General features: G+C 36.9%; 1 protein-coding gene across 1 annotated transcript; it reads right to left on the bottom strand.

The window, feature by feature from the left end:
* Positions 1 to 15016: 15016 nt before the first annotated feature.
* Positions 15017 to 16472, bottom strand: LOC102720868 (leucine-rich repeat extensin-like protein 6). The gene has a single exon (XM_006651557.3). It carries the CDS (start codon positions 16397 to 16399, stop codon positions 15236 to 15238), a length of 1164 nt encoding a protein of 387 aa, XP_006651620.1. The 5' UTR covers positions 16400 to 16472; the 3' UTR covers positions 15017 to 15235.
* Between the last annotated feature and the right edge of the window lie 6952 nt (positions 16473 to 23424).

The raw sequence follows: 23424 nt of genomic DNA on the forward strand, positions 1-23424 counted from the left end.
TTTATTCATAAATTATTTTTTATTTGGGAGTATGCCGTTTGGCTTATTAAAAAAAAGACAAATAATCACCCCTTAGATTTTAGTATACTTTTTAAGTATCGTAAAATTTCTGCTGCAGGAAAAAGAGGAAGTTCACACAAATTTCATGATGATGACAGCCTTAAACATTACATTTTCGGTACGTACGTCACGGATGCAACTTTGTTTTTAATTCGAAATTTTCAATATGTTTACCAATCTTTACAAATTGTACATCATTGTGTTGGTCCTGTTGGATATATAATATTGTGATTGAATTATTGCAATTTCATGGGGTCATCTTTTAGGTTTTCAAAAAGAAAAGACCAAACATATATTTACAAATGAAAAATAATTTCAAATAAATTTTTTATATATGTATTCATCGCGATCTAAAACTCAAAGCTAAAAAATAAACTACAATAAAAAATCTCAAAACTAACTCTAAATTTAACATTAAAAATTTAATTTTGGCTCATAATCATAAACAAAAGCCAAAATACAGGTACGCATACATACGACAGCGTTTATGGCGGTCCACGCATAATCACTTGTGTAGTGAGTACACTACTGTGAACTGTACTCCCATAGTTGATCTCTAGTATAAAAGATGCATTGCTTGTAAATGCGTATCTTTCCAAGATACGACGATACTGTATATACTGGTACTAGCTCCTGTACGAAAGGAGGACAAGTAGTTAACTGCAATTTCCTCGTACCAAACTGGACTATACTATACTACTACTACAAACAATGCACAACAGTAGAATAGTACTGGTAGTATATTAGTACTCGTACATCTCAGAATACATTTCTTTATACGCACAATTGAATCCCTCAAGGCCCTAGCACTCCTATTATTATGGATCAGGATCGATCCGCTGCAGTTGCAGCTTTGACAAGTAATAAAGAAGTGCTAAATTATGAAGTAAGGTGGTCTTTGAGATGGATGAGATTAAGGATCGAAGAATTAACTAATTTTCATGATAACTATTTAAAGGTGCAAATGAGTAAATTAATGAAAGTTTTGTCTTTTTAAATATTACACTTGGAGCTTTTATATAAAAATATTTTACATGTAACATGTACAAAATCTCACATGTTGTGAAAAGTCAAAGTCCATAATTGGATTCATACATGGCATAAATAAAGTGAATGAATTTTTCGATTCTACTTGAAATGAACCATTTTCAAAAAGTACCCAAGTGGCACCACTCGCCCGCTACCCTTGCTGCCCGAGAAGTTTTGGCTGGACGATGGTTCTCTGGGGGTGGCGGCAGCAGTTGGGCGAGGTGGCCCAATGATGATGTTGTTGATCATCCCTCGCTATTGCTCGAGAAACAATGCTCAGGCAATGACATCGAAGGAGGAGAGAGAAAGTTGGATGGAGTGATGGGACCATAGTTCACATAGCAAAATGGCTCTTTAAGTTGGACCAGAGAGACAAGTCTGCTAGGTTATGTACAACACGGAGAGGTGTCGAATGGCCTCACCGCATCAGCTCAGCTTGAGGCCTGCCCTTGCAGAGCATCACATGTCCACTATAGGGCAAGCATACCTCGTTAGGACAAAGGCATGGCTCAGAAGCAGCGTTGAGCAACGTCGTTCCCCACCTTCCTCCTCATGCGTAGCTCAGAGTGGTGGTGGTCATATAGGAAGCAATGGCAACACCTTTGAGGGAGAGAGAGGTAGCGCATGGGACTTCACAATGGTCTCGCCAGCCTCGATGTTGTTGTCCATATAGGGGAAGATGGTGGTGTCGACCACCTACCATTGTCACCTGATCTGCGAGCACTAGCAGCGACATTGACCGAGGATAGGACCAGTGAGGAGGGGAGCCCCATTTGCACCATTGCTGGCAAGCTCGTTGCCCTGCCTCATCGGTTTGTGGTTGTCATCTGATTCACACCAATTTGTGGTGATAGAGGAGTGAGAAGCGGGTAGGAGCCATATTTGGCGAGCTCAGAGCTCATGGGCGCCTTGGTTTGAACTCCACTGAGATCCACCAAGCTTCGCCTAGATTTGCCTCCACCGAGCTCCACCGTCGAGATTCATGCCACCTCCCACACGGTGGTCGGGGAGAGGAGAGTGAAGCAGTTCTGACTCTAGTAGAACGGGGAGAGGAGGAGAGGTTGAATCTGGAGCATGTCGAGTGAACATTATGGGAAAAGATGACACCTCTAACGTCGAGGCCATAGGCTTCCTCACCGTTGTCGTGGTCTCAAGTTCCTCGCACAGCCGCAGCTAGCCTCAATGTAAATCAGGGAAATTTGATGGCCCGAGGGGAAGGGAGACCATCAACCTCCATATGTGCTCCCCATAGAGTGCCGCCGCCATGAGGGATGAAGAAGGGAGTGAGAGGAGGAGATGAAATGAGAGATGGAGATGTTGAAGAAGAGGAATTGGAGTGAGAGGGGACATGGGAAGGGATAAACGAAAATAAGAGATATTTTTTTAGGACCCACTTAAAGCACCGTGTGAGTATCCGATATGTGCTTTCGGCATTCGTGGCTTGCTCTTTTTCTAGGTTTGCATTGCACATGCCCTTAGAGCTCTTTTTGTTATTTGCTATGTTGGTGACGATCCTATTGGACTCATTCGTGGCTGCATGTGACCATGAGTCTAATCAACATACGTAAAAAAATCATTAGCACATGATTAATTGAGTATTAGCTTCTACAAATTTTAAAAAAATTAATTTGATTTTTTAAATATTTATATAATTCTTTTTTACAAAAAATACCTGTTTAGTACTATCTCCGTACCGAAATAAGTTTATTTCTCGGTTTTTGGATACAATGGTTCGGTTCTTCGTCTTATTTAAAAAAATTTTACGACTTTTCGTATTATTTAAAAAAATTTATGATTAATATTTTTATTATTACTAGATGATAAAAAATGAATAGTACTTTATGCGTGACTATTTTTTTAAAGTTTTTTAAAAAATTTTCAAATAAGACGAATGGTTAAACTTTGGACACAGAAATCGAAAAATAAGGTTATTATGTGATATATGTAGTAGTCTGGAAATCTGCGCATGAAAAAAAGAAAAAAATTTATCTTATGTGTCACCTATTATTATTTCTGGATTCAATTTTAGAATAGGAGGTTGCGTTAAGTTTCTAAAAAAAAATTTTGGGGAGAGGTCACATTGACGCGTATGATCACACATTTGAAATATTAAACTAAACGTAGTCTAATTACAAAATAAATTTTAGATTTCACCTAGAATCCGCGAGACGGATCTTTTGAGTCTAATTAATTCGTCATTAGCACATGTTGGTTACTGTAGCACTTATAGTTAATTATGTATTAATTAGGCTCAAAAGATTTGTCTCACGATTTTCCTTATAACTATATAATTAGTTTTAATGTTTATGTATATTTAATGTTTTATTTAGATATCAACAAATTTTGAAAAAAAAAATTTTAGAACTAAATACGATACTAGTACGACTGCACAAAGGAAAAAAAAAGTACTAGAAAACTGTTTGTCATCTTGTGATTGTCAAGAGGAAGGGAGAGAAGAGACCTGCAAGTTGGGCAGTGTTTTTGACTTGCTGTGGACGTCCCTCGTCTGGCCCTTTCCTGCCACGGCCTACTGCCCACTGCTGCTGCATCTCCTTCTATCGGTTCCAGCAATGTACTAATCCAGTGGAGTAGTAGTATCTATCCTGTGGCCGCTCCCTTTCCCTGACCTCGAATAGTGTTTTGCCTCGAGAGGGACATCGAATAGTTTTCACGACGTGTTTAGTTTCCAAAATTTTCTTTTTGATATATGTCACATTTAAAATTTAAAATGTTAAATCGTAGTCTAATTATAAAACAAATTTATGATTCCGCTAGCAAACTACGAGACGAATGTTTTAAGCCTAATTAATTTATCATTAGCACTTATGATTAATCATGGATTAATTAGGCTTAAAAGATTCGTCTCACAATTTCTTTTATAACTGTGCAATTAGTTTTTTTCATATATGTTTAATACTGTATTTATATGTCTAAAAATTTAACGTGATATTTTCAGAAAAAAAATTTTAGGAAGTAAACAGGCCTCAGTTTTCTATGTGCTGTTTTCTAAAAGCTGTTTCGCCCGTGTTATGTTTGTCTCTTTCAACATCATTTTAACGAGCAACCCCCAACAAATTCATTCCAAAGGTTTTCGTTTATAAGTTTTGCAACAAAGCATTACTATTCCCCTTCGATTCAATTGGCACGGTTCCTTCGGGCGGAAGGAATTTCAAAGGAATTTGTGCAGGGTTCGAATCCTCGAGAAAATTTACTTATCATGTCCATCGGATCGAACGAATGGGATGTTGAAATGCATATGGATTAGCTTCCTACGACCAAATTACATGGTTGAAATAAGCATGAGGTCATACCTTATGTTTTTATTTTTCGTTGAGAAACGATCCACTCTAGTCTTCTCTTGTCTCTCTAGTTTCTCTTTACAACAAATATAAGGGATTTTAGCAATACATTTATATAGCAAAAAAAACTCTTACTCCTTCCGTCCCTAAATGTTTGATGTCGTTGATTTTTAATGTATGTTTGACCATTTATCTTATTCAAAAAAAATTACATAACCAATTATTTTTAATATCATTTTATTTATTGTTAAGTATACTTTTATGCATATATATAACTTTACATATTTAAAAAAAATTAAATAAGATGAATGATTAAACGTGTATAAAAAAATCAATGACGTCAAACATTTAGAGACAGGTGGAGTATATTATCAGATAGAGGTTGTAGGAACCATCCAAAGTTACCAACTCTATTATTCTTGTGTTTTGAAGCCTTGTAGTATTTTACGTAGAATGACATCATATTTCAACGTATATGTGTTTTCATAATCCTATGTTTCAAATAAACCTTTATTTTGATTTTATAGGAAAATTTAAATAAGCCTAAAGTTTCATGGAATTCTTGTTGACACGAGTTAAAGTGACTGATGCTCCCATTCGGAACAAAATAAGAACGGAAAATTTCTTGTATGTAATTTGAATCATATTCCTTTTATTTGTCTAAACGTCCCTTTGGAACATGGGGTTGGGCATCACTGAATTGTGAATTCTATGATATTTTTGTATAGTACTACTATGGCTTAGTACACGAAGATCTTGAAGAAAAGTTATAACGAGGGTAACCATTAAAAGTTTTAAACAATATGTTTCAAAAAAATCATAGATTTTTTAAAAATTATATTAATCTATTCTAAGTTTTTAGTTAATATTTAGTTAACCATGCACTAATCATCCCAGTTATACCGAAGAGGTTGGACATGGACGGTGTCGGTGAAAATGGGATGTGTGATGCAAAATGCATGGCAAGAACAACTCCATCTTTTCGATCGAATCTCTGCCGACCAGCAGGCTGCAGTTGGATTGCACGGCGAGATGAGCGGAGCCTACCGGCCGTCGGTTGAATGACCCGTGCAATAGAAATCGAAATTATGCCTACCACACCTTTTCTTTTTTGTTGATTCAGGCAGCCTTAATACCACTATGTAGTAATTAATTTATGCGGACACTAATTAATAATAGGTAGGAGCATAATCCAAGAGAAAATAATTATAGCGAGGGCTGAAAATACTCAAAGACATAAAATCCATCACTCTTTCCATGAACAGCAAATAAATTCTAATGAAGATAAGGGAGGACTCCATAAACCTAGAGCTGGTAGCACGAAAGGATTTGTACCCTAGTGGTTATAAAAACCTTAATAGTACTTGAGTTTCTGATTCGACTGCTTGTTAGAACGAATATTTTAGGATTCTAACGGCTTTGTACTTTTAGTGGTAGACGACGTATCCATCAACAACAAGGACATGATATGCTGACCAGGCTTTGGAGACGCTCGTATTGTACTGTGTTTGAAAAGAAAAAAAACCTAGAGCTGGTAGACGGGGCTCGAGACTGCTTAGCCGGCCTCTATATTATTTCGTGTATCCACTCCTTATTAATAGATCCACTAATGACTATATGCACGCACAGAATTACCGAAAATGCAGTAGTACTGCAGTACACAATGCACGTTCGTACGATCGATCGATCACTGATATCTGCTTTAAAATTACTACTAACAGGAAACAAGTGCACCAATCAGATTCAGATCAATTCTCGAGTTTGGAGATCGTGGCGTGTACGCACTGGGATGTCCTCTCCCTGTTATTAGCCAGAAGAAATGCTGTACTTGCTCTCTTATCTCTTCGCATCTATTTAATAAATTTTAACTATAGATCAGTAAAAATATGTATATAATGTTTTATCTATAAATATTGTACTATGCTGTGTCCGTGTGTACTCCTTTGTGAGCTGTATAAATTTAGGGTTCAATTGTTTTTTCCACCTAACACTGCTCCTAGCGGTATCTTGGGTTATCTCGATAACCGATCAAAAAATCTAAACTTTAGATAAATTGGTAAGATAATATAATTGTTTGAACTGGTTTACTTAATGGAATCTCCTTACGAACCGGCTCAAGGCAGTCTCATTCGAAACCATCCAATTTGATAATGACCAGGATGACTTCTCGATAGATACGGATGAAAATAGTTATTAGGGAGCACAAAAAAAAAGTTAAAGAATATATTTTGATAAAAAGACCTAAGAAATGCTAACGAAGATTTATTCTTTTTCACAAAACAGTTAAGAAATATGTTATGAAAATTCATATATACTATCTTTATTTCATATTGTAAGACTTTCTGACCTTTATTAAATTTATCAATCGATGAATATATATAATTTATATATATGTCTAGATCTATTATCATCCATATAAATCTATATAAGATTAGAAAGTTTACGTTGTAAAACGGAGGGAGTAGTCAGTAACCTAAAGAGAAACGCAGACATCCTAAAGATAACCGATAGCTAAGCATGTACTAGATCATGACATATACTCCTTAAAATATAACTAGAAGTCAAATTTTATAACATAATATAAACATTTCTACATAGATTTCCATAATGTAATCAGATGGTTAAAAAGAGAATCTAATTAATTTAAAATTAAAAAAAATTAACCAATTAAATGACTTAAAAAGAATCTTTTGACGTCTTATTAGTTTATGCTAGATAATTTTGAAATGATTATAATTATATTTTTTTTAAAAAAAACGACGGTAAAAGGACACCGGCCACTCATGATTCGTCGAGGAATATATGTCGGAGTTTAAAGTACGGCAGATAATAAGGGAGGATACAAATCGAAGGTTCTGAAGATTTATGTCGATCACTGTCAGGGCATTATAATTAAAGGGCATTGGGCTCACATTTAGGGAACACCTCAAAGGAATCCAATGCATGAGCCTTTGATGCAGCAAGTACCAGTAACTGCTGCTACTACTACTTCTGTTAAGTTAAACGCACGATAATTTTTTGTAGGGTTGTACTGTCATGGTTAAGCACTGTTTGGACTTGACACTTCACTGGAACAGTGGAAATGGCAGCAAGTACCGATATATTCTCCACCCTCCTATCTAAAAAATATAAAAAATATAAGTATTATTATAGCTTATTTTTTTAATAAAATATAAATACTTCTTCCATCAATCTGTTTAAATTTAAAATTCTTCGAATATTATCTCTACCTACCCATCCACCCACTCGATCCTCATTTATTTTTTTTCTTCTAACCTTACTGCCTTATCCTTTGCTTCTTTGTACGCTCGTAAGCAAATATTTAAAATTTTAATATTAAATTTAGAGTTGATTTTGAAGTTTTTATTATAGTTTATTTTTATCTTCACTTTTAGATCATTAAGAACAAGTATATAAAAAAATTAATTTATAAATTATTTTGCATTTACAAATATGACTTTTGACAATAAGGACCTTAATCACTACTAATAAGAAATGCTTATATTTTAATTTCTAGGATAATGCAGCAGTTAGTTTAAATGGTGATCCTATATTTCCTTGTGTTTATCTGCCACTGCATGCTCAATGTCTCCTGATGATCAGATGGAGATTACTGTGTGGAACAAGGGAGCGTGGGCCCCAGAAGGGAGGACTTATTATTCCTCCTGCAACTGCAAGAGCACAGGAGGCCGACCTTGGTAAAACATGGTCGGTGCCCTTTTGACTTGAGGACTGCTGCAAAGCAGTTTGGCCCTTACCCTGTGTTCAGATTCAGATGGTAGGTGTCCCACGAATGGAGACTATTTATTTTTTTAATTTAATAGATCATATTTATTTATATTATAATATTTACTAGTAGTAAAATATCCTTTTTATTGTTAGCAAACTCTAACCAATGTTTGAGATTTTTTGACTGATAATAATATTGTTAGTAAAGTACTCACTAGCAGAGAGCATTGTAGCCAAACTATTTACTGGGTCGTATTTATGCTTTTAAATAAAAAACCAAACAACATATTTACAAACAAATAATAATTTATAAATACAACTTTACATAAATGTTCTTAACGATCTAAAAGTCATGCTAGAAAATAAACTACGATGGAAAAATCCTCTAAATCAACTCTAAATTTAAAATTGAAAATTCAAATTTTAGTTTATGATCATAAGCAAAAGCGGAAAGATAGAAAGTCTATATGTACTGTTAATTTTATTCTCAAACAAATACCTCCTATATATTTGGATATATTGTACTGTTAATTTTGTTTGGTTAAAATTTTAAGATTTTGACCATTACTTTGCTCTCAAAACAATGATACTATTATAATTTTACTGATATTTCATAGTTTGGGAGACATTTAGCCATATAATTATAATTTCGGTTTTGCTTATATCTATAAGCTAAAATTTAAAATTTTTAATCTTAACTTTAGAGTAGATTTTAGGGTTTTTTATCGTAATTTATTTTTCAGCATTAGCTTTTAGATTGCTAAAAAACGTATATAAAAGTTTTATTCATAAATTATTTTTTATTTGTAAATATATTGTTTGAATTTTTCCCTAAATAGACCAGTTAACAATCACCCTACAGTAAGATAGCAGTCAAACGTACACGCTAGAGTATGAATAACGTTTACAGTGCCACATATTTAAATACAAAGAGACTATATTGATTTTTTAAATAGAGAAAGAAAATATATTCTAGCCTCTACACGGCCAAAAGTAAGGTTGAAATGGGCACAACAATTGATGGGCATTATGAAAGCACGATGAGAACGCCAAGTTATAAGGACTTAAATTATGGTCCTACGCAGAATTGAACTTAATTGTGACCGAATTTGCCGAACAATTTTGATGCAGTTATTGAAGCAGGGTGCATGCATGAATTACTACGAGTAGAACAGATCACGTTGGCAATAAATCTTTGTACGTGGCAGCTAGCAGTCCCCACTCCCAGAGAGATCTATCGAGTTCGCACAACACAACCGTTTGGAGTGAATGATCAGTCTACCCAGATAGCCAGCCAGGGTAACATTAAAATCAGCTGTAATAAAGCAACTTACTTAATTTATACTTCCTCCACTTTTTTGTTTGAGGCTGCTCATTTTTAAATTTATATTTGACCGTTAATCTTTCTTTCTTTTTTTAAATAGGCAGAATTATAAGTCATTCTAAAAATTCACTTAGTAATACGTCAAATCAAATCAAAATAAAATAATTAATATATTAATAAAACGAATGTTTAAACGTAGACTAAAAAATTCAATAACATCAAATCATTTTATATAAATTTTTGTGCAAATATATAAAATTATAAATCATTCTGAAAGTTCACTTAGTAATACATCAAATCATAAAAAAATTAATAATTATATAATTTTGTTAATATAACGAATGATAACGTCATACTAAACAACGAGCGGAGTGTGTAATATTCCATATTAATTGAAGGTCAGGACTAGCACAGTATAATTTGGAACAAGTACGTAGCTCTCGGCCTGATCTAGTGTTTGATTAGCTGCAGCCTGCGTACTGCAGGTACGTATATATATATATGTGCAAACATGCAAAGTTAATTAGCATATATTCATATTCATATGCATCTGATATTTGATTTGGTAAAAATATACGAAGTATATAACATGGCACTAGCTAGACATGCATTATACTTACTGTACGTCAGATCGATCAGCCTCTAATGGTCTAGTAATCTGCAGGTAGCTAACAGCAAGGACTGGTTGTTAGGTAGTGATGGAGTATAATGAAGGTACGTAGGAGTAGCTACCATACTGGTACTGCCTTTGACTTCGACTACTAGTGTCATGCAGTAGCTAGATGGGAATTATATTTGCTGGTAGCTAGCAACAACTCTTGAGCTGAGGAGTACATATTGTGTTTTAGGAGTGAAGAAGCATCATCAATCAGCTCAGCTCTGATAGGCATGTACTACGGAGCTAAACTCTGTCTTTATTAATGAATTACTTTAATTAGTTTCTCTAAAGGAAAAAAAGAAATCAATCATCCAAGCTCAGCTGAACTGTTGTTAGTTCGTTGCTTGCATCCCCAAATTCAACGGCTGTACTTCTGAGACCCTAAAGGCCCATCTAGTATTTTCCTTTTTGCCATCTGGCCCAATTGTCTCCCGTCTTTGGGCCTCTGTTTTTCCGTCCAACTCCCAGGCCTAGCCGCGTTCGACCCCCCGGTGACTTAACCTAGGCCGCGTTGTTTGCTCCCCCTTAGTTAACTTACCGTCTCGTTTTCCACGCGTACGTTCTCTAAACTGATAAACGGTATATTTTTTAAAGATTTTCTATAGGAAAGTTGTTTTAAAAAATCATATTAATCTATTTCATATTTTTTTATTAATTAATTAATCATGTACTAATCTATTACTTCGTTTTTCGCGCTGTGCTAAGTTAACTTGCCTCCTCCACAACCGAACGTGGCCCTAATCCTCTCGTTTTCCACGTTCACGCTTGCCGAACTATTTTTTTTAAAAAAATTATATGAAAGTTGTTTTAAAAAATTATATTAATCTATTTTATATTTTTTAATAATTAATTAATCAGATATTAATTTATTACTATATTTTTCACGTCGGGTAAATTAACTAGCACCCCTCCCTTAGTGAACGCAGCCCTAAAACCACTCATAAACTCGACCAAATCTTATTGAATCTCTGGCGTTTTCATTCTTTTGAAACGCGATAGGTTCGACACATACAGTGTTACCACCGGCTACCATCGTTTTTAAATTTAGATTATTCTAGGTGAAGGAGTAACAAAAACTCCCATTGTACTGAAATTTGCTGCTCGTTGCTGTCTGACTACTGGTACAGTGGTACATGGATTATATAATTATGCTCGTTGCTGTCTCGTCGTTTTGTTTTTTTAGTCAGAAAAACAAAAAAGCTTATTTGTTAAAAAAGATATTAATTTATAGGTTAAATTTTTTTTTGCATGTCCACGAAAGTTCATAAGTAAATATTATAAAATAATTTATAAATCAACTTTAAAATTAAGGTTTAAAAATTAAATTTTAGCTTATAAACCGCTACGAGAGCAAAAGGACGTGCCTTTAAGTCTTTTACTGGTACGCGTATTTGCTGTTGGGGGCAGCTTTTGCTTAAATTTCGTCGGATTTCATTGGAAAATTTACGTACTGATCTATGTGTCCGGCGGATGGACTCATCCGATCGATGACCGCCGATATTGCAAACCCTGCCACCGATCAAAATTGATCACATAATTGAGACGAAAACCTACGTTTACAAAATACCGTGAAACTGAGAAAAAAAATATAAATATTCATGGGGGAGAAGCTAGCAACCCATCCATCCATCCATCTCGCCGACGTTCGGGTTCGGCGGTATGTTGTACTCGACGCCGATGGAGAGAGATCGACACAGAGAGACGACTTATTACGGACGAATGAACGAAACACACACAAAAAAAAAAAATAAGGCAATGGTGAACTAGGCATATATAGATCTATATTTGACACGGTGATTGGGACGTCCAACCAGAAAGCTAGCCAGGCTGCAACTCACATTGTCGCGCCGTGACTGCGACCTATATAAAATTACGAGCTTTTTTTCTAGCATCCTCAAAAAATACCTCAATGTACGACCTTTTTATATAAAAAGTATGGTCCATTCAGATACATTATATCTTGAGATACTAAAAATTTGTACTAAAATTCTTGGTACCTTAAGATACTTTTCAAAGATAATAAAAAAACCCATATAGTTACTTATTAGCAGTAAAGCTGCGTTATTTCCCTGAGCTTTTTTTTCATTTTTTTAACATGCTTCTCGAAAGATTAAACGATATATCTATTTTCTCTAGAAGAATTAATATAAAATTTAATCATCATATATTTCTAGAATGGTTTTAAACTTTATAGCAATTAATTTTATCGTTTATACCATTAGATAGCTATCACATAGGTCAGAAAATTTTCCATACTTTATCTTCCAGCTATCTCAAACACAACCTAAATTGCTGCATGTTTATTCCATCCATCAATCCGCAGGGAAAATCTTTGGACCAAGTTAATTAACTTCCCTCCTTAAATTTATTTGTTCTTTTAATAAACTGACCAAGAAACATTGCTGTTGTCAAAAGTGACAACAGTGCAGGAGCAGCACCCACTAGTTGTTTTGGCCTCAAAGACGATTCATCTTTTGCGTTGCCATTTGGTGGCTTACGGCTTTCTCCGCACACAACCCTCTCTCTCTGCGGTATTGTGTTTATTTTTCTGAAAAAAAAACTCGGTTGTGTGTGTCAATGGATCCATGCATATATACATGTTGGTAACGTCAGCCAGAAGATCAAGAAATTCATTAAGAGGATAGCATTTCCGATTGACTAGCATGTACTCCCTTCCACCATAAATATTTTGTATTTAGGAGGAGAGATAAAATTTAGTCGAACTTTTAAAATTTATGTCAATTAAGTTTAATTAATAGCATGCTAGTATGACGTAGTTCCACGCATGCACCATTTTCTTATAAATTCACGATGACACATGACGACGTTGTAAGTGCGACGCTTCATCATTGGCTCACTTTTTGTCACCATCAAATTGTGCGCCTTATAATTAGCTTTTTCATTAGCTATGCATGCTTGGTTAATCTTGCAATCAGAATATATACTAAAGCAAAGGCAAGAAAGAATTTTGGGACAATATTGTCCTAATCAACTTTTTGACCTTTGATCTTTTAGTCAAGCAAAAGCGCACAAACACATATATCCAAATGCAAATGCAACCATAGAGAATGAAATGTAGGTCGTAAAGCAGACCTTGGACAATCTTGAGAATGGCACAAGAATCTTTGGTTGTTATATTTCCCTTGTCATTATTTTTCTTTTGTCCACATGCATGGGCCATCGTGTTCAAGTTTCTCTCCAGGTAATTAATTTTAAAAAGTAAATATCAACAAAGTTATTGCTATTTGATAAAAATACACTGAATAAAAAACAAACCAAACCCCATTGACATGTGGATTATAATCTGTCATGTGCCAATTAAAAAACACATACATGAATATGTTATATTCAATGTTTTTATGATAAAATATCATTGTTATTTTTTATTAAGAGAGATAACTAGTTTTGTTATAACTTGAGTTCTTCATGTGAATTACACACCAGATTGTTCAGAGTTAAAAAAAATGCATAGTGTCAATTTTCTTTGAGGCTGGTCTTTTCAGTGGACATGCATTTCCATGTCCATTTTCCACTTCTTTTAAACTTTTCTAGTTGAGCCATATGCATCAAAAAGGACAGAAAGTTTTGGTGGAAATTGAGGCAGGTGGTAGTTTGTGCATTACATATACATTCAGATAAGGTGGGGTTACTAGCTAGAGCTTGAGTTATTGTTAAGCTTTTGACACTACACGATATGCATGAAACTGAAGATTAGGTAGCTAACATGCACTAGATGGAAAAAAAAAAGCAACATTATTAACTGCCGAGTATATATATATATGTGTGTGTGTGTGTGTGTGAATGAAATGGCCAGGTTTAGTTCTCCCAGTTATGCACGCAATAATTTACTAGTGCAAGTTCTTCATGTTCAAGAAATATATGATAAAACTATGTGGACAATTTTTTCTCTAGTTGAAAATCACCATGATTTATGGATTTTTTTTGGCAGGATTGTGCTTGTGACTGTTAATTATCTCTCTCTATCTCTCTCTCTAAAAAGATCTGAATCTCTATTCAAGTCATGTAAAGCTAGCAAGCTAGGAGCTAGCCCTTGATAATTTCAGGTTGTCAGCATTGCGATGGCATGGGAATATTTCTTTTTTTCTAATTCATCCAAACACGTTTCTTTCCAGACTTTTTCAAGAATTAATCGTTTTACCCTCACCACGATTTAAGACTAGTTTGACATATCCCACTAATTGGCAATCAATCATTAGTAAAATTAGTGGAAGCATATATCCACCAGCTTTAGAACTACTTTTGTGTTTGAGAAGTGAACTCAAGTAATTATGAAGATCAGAACTGACATTTGTCAATTGTCATGAAAGGACATGAAATATATAAGTGCCTAGGAGGTTTTTCCAAGAAGTTAATGTCATAAATTTTTAGCTAATTAGCACATAGTACCATAAATATGAAAAGAGAGAGAGAGAGAGAGAGTCATGTACTGATCATTTTTGTAAAAAAAATTTCCACAATTTGTGAACAAATGATAATTCCAAATAAAGAATAGAGCTGCATATGGCCAACTTTTGAAAACTAATGCAAGTTTATTGTATTTAATATTATATTTCTATAAGATTTTCCTGCCACCGCTCTTATTAGGAGTTGCCTTGATGAAAAACTATTCCACGTGATATAAATAGCTAATAAATCTTGGAAATTTCTATCAAATACATCTCTTTGTGCATAAAACAGAGTCACAAAGAAACGTAAATCCAATTCTTATTTTAGCCAGAGTTACATGCCACTAGCTGTACGTTTCTTCGTGCAGGTAACAAAAGGCTAAGAAAAGTAACAAAGACAAAATATAAAAAGCCAAAACCTAACTGTACCACTAATTAACCACACCAAACACAAACATATGTATGCATCGAGACGGCGACATGACAACTTAATTAATCGCAATCAAAAGTGTTTTTTAGCAACCATTGAATTTGGAAATGATTTGGATGATATATAGGATATTAATGGCTAAAATACTTGTCCTAGAAAACGCACATGGAGATTTAATTTTTTTGCATTCTCTACGACCAATTAACCAACTACGTACGTCATCAACGACGGCCATGCAGCGGCAGCATTGCACCGGCCACCGGCCATGGCCATGGCCACGGCACGGTTTCGATCGAGCTCTCACGGCGGAGAGACGATGCAGCCGTCGGCGGCGCAGTGCGGCGGCGGGCGGTGGGCGAAGGCGATGCACTCCTCCGGGGAGCGCTGGTGCGGCCAGTCGGGGATGCAGTTCATCCGGTCGTCGCGGAGGGGGACGTGGAGGCAGGAGACCGGCTCGTCGCAGAAGTAGTTGCCGGCGATGGTGAGGTTCCTCAGCCTGGGGAGCTCGCAGATGGCCTCGGGGACCTCGCCGGCGAGCATGTTGTAGCCGACGTTGAGCACCTCGAGGCTCTCCATGTCGCCGATACTGTCGGGCAGCTCCCCGGCGAGGTCGTTGTGGCTGAGGTCGAGCACCTTGAGCTTCTTGAGCTTGCCGATCTCCGGCGGGATGCAGGAGCTGATGCTGGTGTTGAGGAGGATGAGCTCCACCAGCGTGTCGGCCATGTCGCCGATGGACGGCGGGAGGCAGCCGGCGAGGCGGGTGTTGGCGAGCACGATGACCGACGCCGTCGAGTTGGTCAGGCTCTTGGACGACAGCGACACGTTGAAGCGGTTGTTGTTGGCGAACAGCGCGTCGAGGCCGAGCTGCCGGCCGAACACGGCGTCGGGGAGCTCGCCGTCGAAGCCGTTGAACCGCAGGTCGAGGAACTTGAGCTTGGGCAGCGACGTGAGGAAGGCCGGGAAGGCGCCGGAGAGGAGGTTGTTGCTGACGTCGAGCTCGAACAGCAGCCGCATGTGCTGCATCGACGGCGGCAGCATGCCGCGGAACCGGTTGGAGTTGAGGTGGAGGAGCGCGACGTCGGCGAGGAGCCCCAGGTGGTCGGGGAGGCACCCGGCGATGTCGCCGTGGTTGAGGTCCACCCCGGCGACGGTCAGGGTGTGCGGGTCGTCGGGCGCCGCCGCGCAGAACACGCCGGTGTAGTTGCACACGAAGGGCCCGCACCAGTCCTTGGTCAGGTTCTTGGGGTCCTCGGTGATGGCGTGCTTCCACGCCTGGAACGCCACGTACGCCGCTTCCAGCCGCTCATTGAACGGCGACAGCGGCAGCGCCGGCGGCGCGGGCGCCGGAGAAGGCGCCGGCGAAGGCAGCGGCTGAGCGGGCAGACATGGGGAGGCGAGGAGGCCGATCAGGAAGAGGGAGATGAGTGTCCTTGTGGTTCTTTGATGCTTTGAGAGGAGCTGCATTTTGCTTGGCTAGAGAGAGAAACTAGAGAGAGAGACTAGAGAGAGAGAGAGGGGAAGAAGAGAGTGTTGAGTACCGTGGTATAGTCTTGGATTTTGAGGTGGTTATATATATGGAGTATAATTTGGTGGGGGGGGTTGTTGTTATGCTTGATCATGAATGGATGTTCACTTAATTAATTATGTTCATTCATTATATATATATATATATATATATATATTAGTTTTTAGGTTAGTCTTTGGGGTTAGGGCTTAATTTGGAAGCACCAAGAAGCTTTAGATGAAGACATGAAGTTGTATAAATTTTCTTACATCCACCATGGCATATATTGCCTGCATCAATTATTTTTTACTTAAGATCTATTTATTTATATACTTAGGTAGGTCTCTAATGTGCAACATTGATCTTTCCATTCCTATGTTACACCTATAACTTTACATTAAAATATTTATTATTATTACTTTTGTTATACAATATAAGATTTTCTAGCTATTCCTATATTCATATGGATGATGATAAATATGTGCATATATAAATCTAGATAAAACTAAAATATCTTAGAATACGAAATAGTGTTGAACATGTTGATAATAAATTTTAGTCGAAAATTTGACAGCCTATATTTTAAACCAACAAATAAAAAAGAATATTAATTAGGTGACTATACAAAACATTCCCTCGTTTCCAAATAATCGTCATGATTGATCATTAATGCTTCAGCTTTGAGCACTAATAATTTTCAAATGTTTAGACTACGATCACAAAAGTAAGTTTACTGCATAATTTTAGATGACATTTTCTGAGTATTTATATATTTTTTAAAAGGGCAAATGTTCAGTTTAAGTACGAACATGTCGTGACAGGTATGTGCTAGGAATATATCTTTGCATAATGGAAAGCAGAAAGCAATTTTCATACAAGGCATAATGACTCTCTGTACGGTTTATTCAGAGTCCGATTCATATAATTTCCCTACCTAGGATGGCGTTTATGCTGAAGATCATTGTGATGCCTGACTAAGTGCATGTACACTAGGACAACAAAAATTTTTTATTCCGGCATCACACAACAAACACAGGGATTCAGGTAAGAGGTCACAAATCAATAATCATCTCCAGTCTCCATCCCTGTCTTGTAGAACGAGAGAGAGAGAGAGAGAGATGAAAATAAAATCAATTAGGATCAGCGTCAGGTCAGAGTCGTCAGTCGTCAGGCACCACAGTACTGCTCTTCAATTGGTTGGGCTCATCCTAATTCGTTGGCTTAGCATGCAAGATTAATTTGTTCATCTCCCTCTCTCTCTCTAATCTCTCTTCATTTGCTAGGACCAGCATTAGTGCACACACGTCGCTGTAAGGGTTCCAGAGAGGGAGAAGAGAGCTTCAGCTTTAGCACAAATGGAAGCATCAGAGGAGCTAGAGGAGAACATGGCTTGTTCAGTTTTCAGGCTTTCAGCTTGTGTTGTCACATAACATGACCTCCTTACCTCTCTCTTGTTGGCCCATTTTTGGGGAGTTGATTTTAAACTCTAGAGGGGATGTCCCCTCGTTTATTACATGTTATCTAAATAGTTATTTAAATTTTTTTTAAAAAAAATGTAAAGATAGATTAATATAAGACATATGACTACATAAATATACAAGTTCAAATATAACTTCTACAATTCATAACAAAAATAACAAATATAAATATGAGTATATATATACTATTCAGAGTGCAATTTGTTATTTTTTGTTATGGATTGCAGAAGTCATATTTGAACTTGCATGTTTGTGTAGATATCTTATATTTCATAATTTTTTCAAATATTTTATAACTATTTAGATAGTATGCAATAGACGAGGAGACGTCCCCTCGATGGTTTAGAATACTTTCCCCATCTTTGGCACTCTCTCTCTAAGATTCACTGTCAGCCTCCAGCTTAACCCAATCCGGTAGGTGAGGGGGGAAATGGTGGCTGGTGAGATTGCATTCCTTGCACCGAATCTTCTCGCAACAAATGCGATTTTATGTTAATGTTTTACACCATTCCATTTTGCACCTTAAATTATTTGTTATTGGTATTGTTAACCAAAGAGAAGGTTAATCTTAACACTTGTTGCCGACAGGTTGCATGGACAGCCTTCTCGCTGAGCTTCGATTGCCTCTCTCTGACAAGAAAAGAAAATGATCAGTGCTAAATGGGAATTAATTACTTGAAGGAGATGAAGCACCTTTTGTTTCTGCCTAATGGAATAGACTATATATGATCGATGCTTTGTAGCACACGAGGTGCATGCAGCAGATAGCAGAACTGTAGTTGATCAGACTGAACTTTCAACCTTCCTCTCTGAATTGCAGACAAAGAAACCCAATGGAGAATAATCTCTGCGTCCCAATTTCTTTTGGTTACATGGTGACATCCAATGCCATCGATCTGTCTGTATGGCCTGCAGACAAGAAGGCTCACCATATGATCACTGCATAAGATATGTTCTTGCACGAGTCAATAATTCGATCGGTTCCAGGGGAATCAGTTTCTTAGAGTTTAGAGCAATTGAGACCTGATCAACATGCATATCACCTTAAATTGGCTAGGTTCAGAGATTGTGCATGCAGCTGGTCTACCCTAAATCTCTAATATGGTCAAGCAGGTACTATATAGCTGTCACAACAACAGTCACTGCACCAAATAGAGAGTCACTCATCCAAACTAAACATCAGGATATATTCAGCAGCTGGGAGGCTACATCAGCGTGTTAATTGTCTGAAACTCTATTGGCAGTCCAAGATCCATGTCAGCTCAGTACATAGATGAACAGCTGCAGAATGCAATGGACCAATTGCTAGCCGCAGTTGAAGGCCCACATGGATGAACGAATTCATGTCACAACAGAGAACAGAAATTCATTACCATGATGTTCAGAACCAGAGATAGCTGTGATAGTAAATGTTAACTTCGCATTGCTTCAACTGGTTGATTTACCTGAAACTCAGTTCATAGAATAAAACTGAAGGAATATATATGATGATGTGAGATTGCAAGAATGCAGATCGATTTTTTTGTCCAAATGATGTGAGCCAGGATGGGCGTAGTACAAAAATTGCAATCAGACACCCACCGATGTACTACTCGATCGATTTGAGTTGGAATATAGTATACGGAGTGAAAGAAGTGACCTTTGTCCAGCCTCTCACAGTGCTAGTCCAAGTTGCAACGACTCTCTGTGGCTGTTGATGGCTTCTCCTTTGACAGGTTAACGACAGAATACTCAAAATAACACAGGGGTTAGCGAAAGGGGCTGTAGCCTATAGCCTAGTGGTTATAAGAGTATTAGTAGCACTTGAGGTCCTAGTTTCGGGAGTAAAATTTTCAAGATTCTAACGGCTTTGTGGTTTTAATGGTAGGCGAGGTACCCATCGACGGTGAGGCGTCCGAGGTCCTTAGAATGGGTTATCTTTAGGGTTTTTTTAAAAAAATTCAAATGACATATTTACAAACGGAAAATAATATGCGAATGAAACTTTTATATATGTTCATAGTGATCTAAAAGCTTAATTTGAAAAAAAAATTTGGAGAAAAAACCTCAAAATTAACTCTAAATTTAAGGTTAAAAATTAAAATGTTGGTTGAAAAGATAGTGGTGACAGAATTAACCCCCAATCATTGGAAACTCGGTGAAAAGTACAGAAAGTTTTGTGGTCTGGTCTACATAAGTTTGTCACACAATTAGGATAAATGACTTGCAATCCCTTGGAGAATAAGAATTAGCATTCTATACTATGTGATTTTTATTTTTCTTAAGGAATGCAGAAACTCTTGGGGATAAGAGTTGTCACTTGCCAGGGACTGCGTCTGCATATTGAGGCCTGCTCAGAAGTGTGAGATTTTGAGGCCCAATAGTGGATGACTGGATGGGCATGCATGGGCTCACAGTTAGGCCAGAACATGTACCCATCCATCATAGTGGAAGTGGAGTCTACTATAAAGGAAGTCTACTTTAGATTCCTCAAATATGGTATGAGTTTTATTCGTATCTCTCGATCGTAAGACCAGTTATAAATAATCCCCCAACTTGTAAAGCCAGTGCAAGTCGAGTCACTGTGCGGTATTTGACTTTATTTTTTATTCCATGCTATTTGACAGGGTGCTTATGTGACAACGGAAGAAAAAACAATAAGGTAAATTTTCAGGTGTCACGTCAAACGTTCGACCGGATGTCGGAAGGGGTCTTTTTAGACACAAATGAAAAAACGAATTTTATAGCTCGCCTAGAAACCAAGAGACGAATCTTTTAAGCCTAATTAATTTATCATTAGCATATGTGGGTTACGGTAGCACTTATGGCTAATCATGGATTAATTAGGCTTAAAATATTTGTCTCACGATTTTTCCTCTAACCGTGTAATTAGTTTTTTTATTTTATTTATGTTTAATACTCTATTTAGATGTCTAAAGGGTCGATGTGATGTTTTTGGAAAAAAAATTTAGGTACTAAACAGGCCCTAAACATAGAAATTAAAACAAATATATGGACCAACATGCTAATGTGTGTATGTTTAAAACAATAAGGGGGTGATTAGATTGAGAAAATTTTTGGGAGAAGTGTGACGTCAAATGTTTGACTGGATATCGGAAGGGGTTTTCGGACACGAATGAAAAAACGAATTTCACGGTTAGCCTGAAAAACCGCAAGACGAATCTTTTGAGCCTAATTAATCCGTCATTAGCACATGTTGGTTACTGCAGCACTTATAACTAATCATGGACTAATTAGGCTTAAAAGATTCGTCTCAAGATTTCTTCCGTAACTGTGCAATTAGTTTTTTGGTTCATCTATATTTAATGCTTTATTTAGGTGTCAAAAATTCGATATGATGTTTTTAGAAAAAAAATTGAAACTAAACAGGGCCTAAAAAAATAATAGGACCCAAATATCAACCCTTCATCTTCTCTTCCCCGTCTTGCATCTTCTCCTCGCGTGGAGCTTGGATCCCTAGGCACCGTTTCCGCTTGTGTGGAGCTCAAAGCCATCATCAAGGCAACCCTTGCCTCCACTGTCATCGCCATGTTAGCCTTCAGCTTGATTAGCTGCCGGGCTAGCAATGGGTGTGGTGCTTGAGCTCGAGCAAGATATATAGGCTTTGGATTGCTTGGGAGAAGCCTAGCGTACCTAACAAACCCCTAGATCGAGCTCCAATTACTCTCTCCGTCCCAAAACAAACTAATCTTTTACTTTTTACCTATAATATTTGACTCTTTGTCCTGTTAAAAACAATTACGATTACCATTTTTATTTTTATTAGATAATAAATCATAAATAGTTAACTATTTTTTTAAAATTTCTTAAAAAAGATTTAAATAAGACAGATGGTCAAATGGTAGATACGAAAACCAAAAGATTGATTTATTTTAGAACAGAGTGAGTACTTATTAGGCAACGTTAATCTAGATGACCCCACGCCATGCCACCCTGTCTTCTAGAAATTTAACTTTTTGCCACTTACGAGCGGTCAAAATAGATTTGCCACTCGCTATCTATGATATATGGGTCCTCATGAGTCTATGACAGGTAGGTCTAGTTACAAATCTGTTATGAAAATTCGTAAGAGTAGCAAAAAGTTAAAAGCCCCTGCCTTCAGCCCACATTGTCTTCTCCCTGCTGACCGAGCCTCCAGCTGCCGTCACTTCCCTGCTCGGTGCCACGTGATATATTGTTAGCGCAACATAGCGGTGGAGCTGGCCAGGACAACAACGCTAGGCCCAAGACAATACGACGATCGATCTGTTCTGGGTTTGATGTGTTAGTTGGGTTTGCCGTGTTCACTGCCGAGAGTAGATTTTAAACTCTCGAGGGGATATCCATTCGTTTATTATAGCTATCTAAAAATAGTCATAAAAATTTTTTTAAAAAAATTGTGAAGATAGATTAATATAAGATATATCATTAAACGAACATGCAAATTCAAATATGACTTTTACAATCCTTACAAAAATTTATTATTTTTGTTATGGATTGTAGAAGTCATATTTGAACTTACATGTTTGTGTAGTGATATATCGTACATTAATCTATCTTTATAATTTTTTTCAAACTTTTTAATGACTATTTAGATAACATAAAATAAACGAGCGGATATCCTCTCAGGGTTCAGAATACTTTCCCTTCAATACCCTATCCCATGGTATATACAACCATCACCAGATCTACGCCATCCACATGCTCTTCTCCCTTCTATCGTTACTGAAGACAATCTACGACAGCTGCGAGGTGAGAGGAAGGAAGAGAGAGGCGATGACATATGGGCCTCTTTTTCATTGTTTTCCATGCGAATGACAAGTATGCGGTGTAAATTGTTTTAATTTTTAGGCATAATTACTGTGGAAAGCCCTATTATTTTTTAAGAACATTTTCTAAGAGCAACCTGTGTCACGTGGATACCACCGCAAGTCCAAAACCATCCTCAGCACCATCGAGAGATTTGATCTACGCTTATTTTAAAAAGTTCAGATAAACCGTATGTATCTAGTTTTATCGGATAGGTGGGCCTGAATAAAATCGGAGACAACCGTTGATGTTGGCAGTGTCACACCCTCCTCAAAGGGAGTGCGGGTTTCTGTCACATAATAATTTTATTTTTTTTTCATGTCCAATATTTGATCATTCGTTTTATTTAAAAGATTTGTAAAAAAAACGTAAAAATATTAGTCATGTGTAAAGTACTATTAATGCTTTACCGGACAAAGGTAATAGATAGATACTCTCTCCGTCCCAAAATAAACCATTTTTTCACTTTTTACCTACAATTTTTGACTCTTCGTCTTATTTAAATTTTTTTACGATTGATATTTTTTATTGGATGATAAATTATGAATAGTACTTTACATGTGACTAATTTTTTTTCTAATTTTCTAAAAAAATTTCAAATAAGATGGATGGTCAAACGTTGGACACGGAAATCGAAGAATTGATTTTTTTTGGACAGAGGGAGTAGATTGATAGATAGATATGCAGCAATCCAGCGAGAGCAGCCAAGCAAAAAGCAC

Source organism: Oryza brachyantha, chromosome 3 (genome assembly GCF_000231095.2).
Source record: "Oryza brachyantha chromosome 3, ObraRS2, whole genome shotgun sequence".
NCBI classification, from domain to species: domain Eukaryota; kingdom Viridiplantae; phylum Streptophyta; class Magnoliopsida; order Poales; family Poaceae; genus Oryza; species Oryza brachyantha.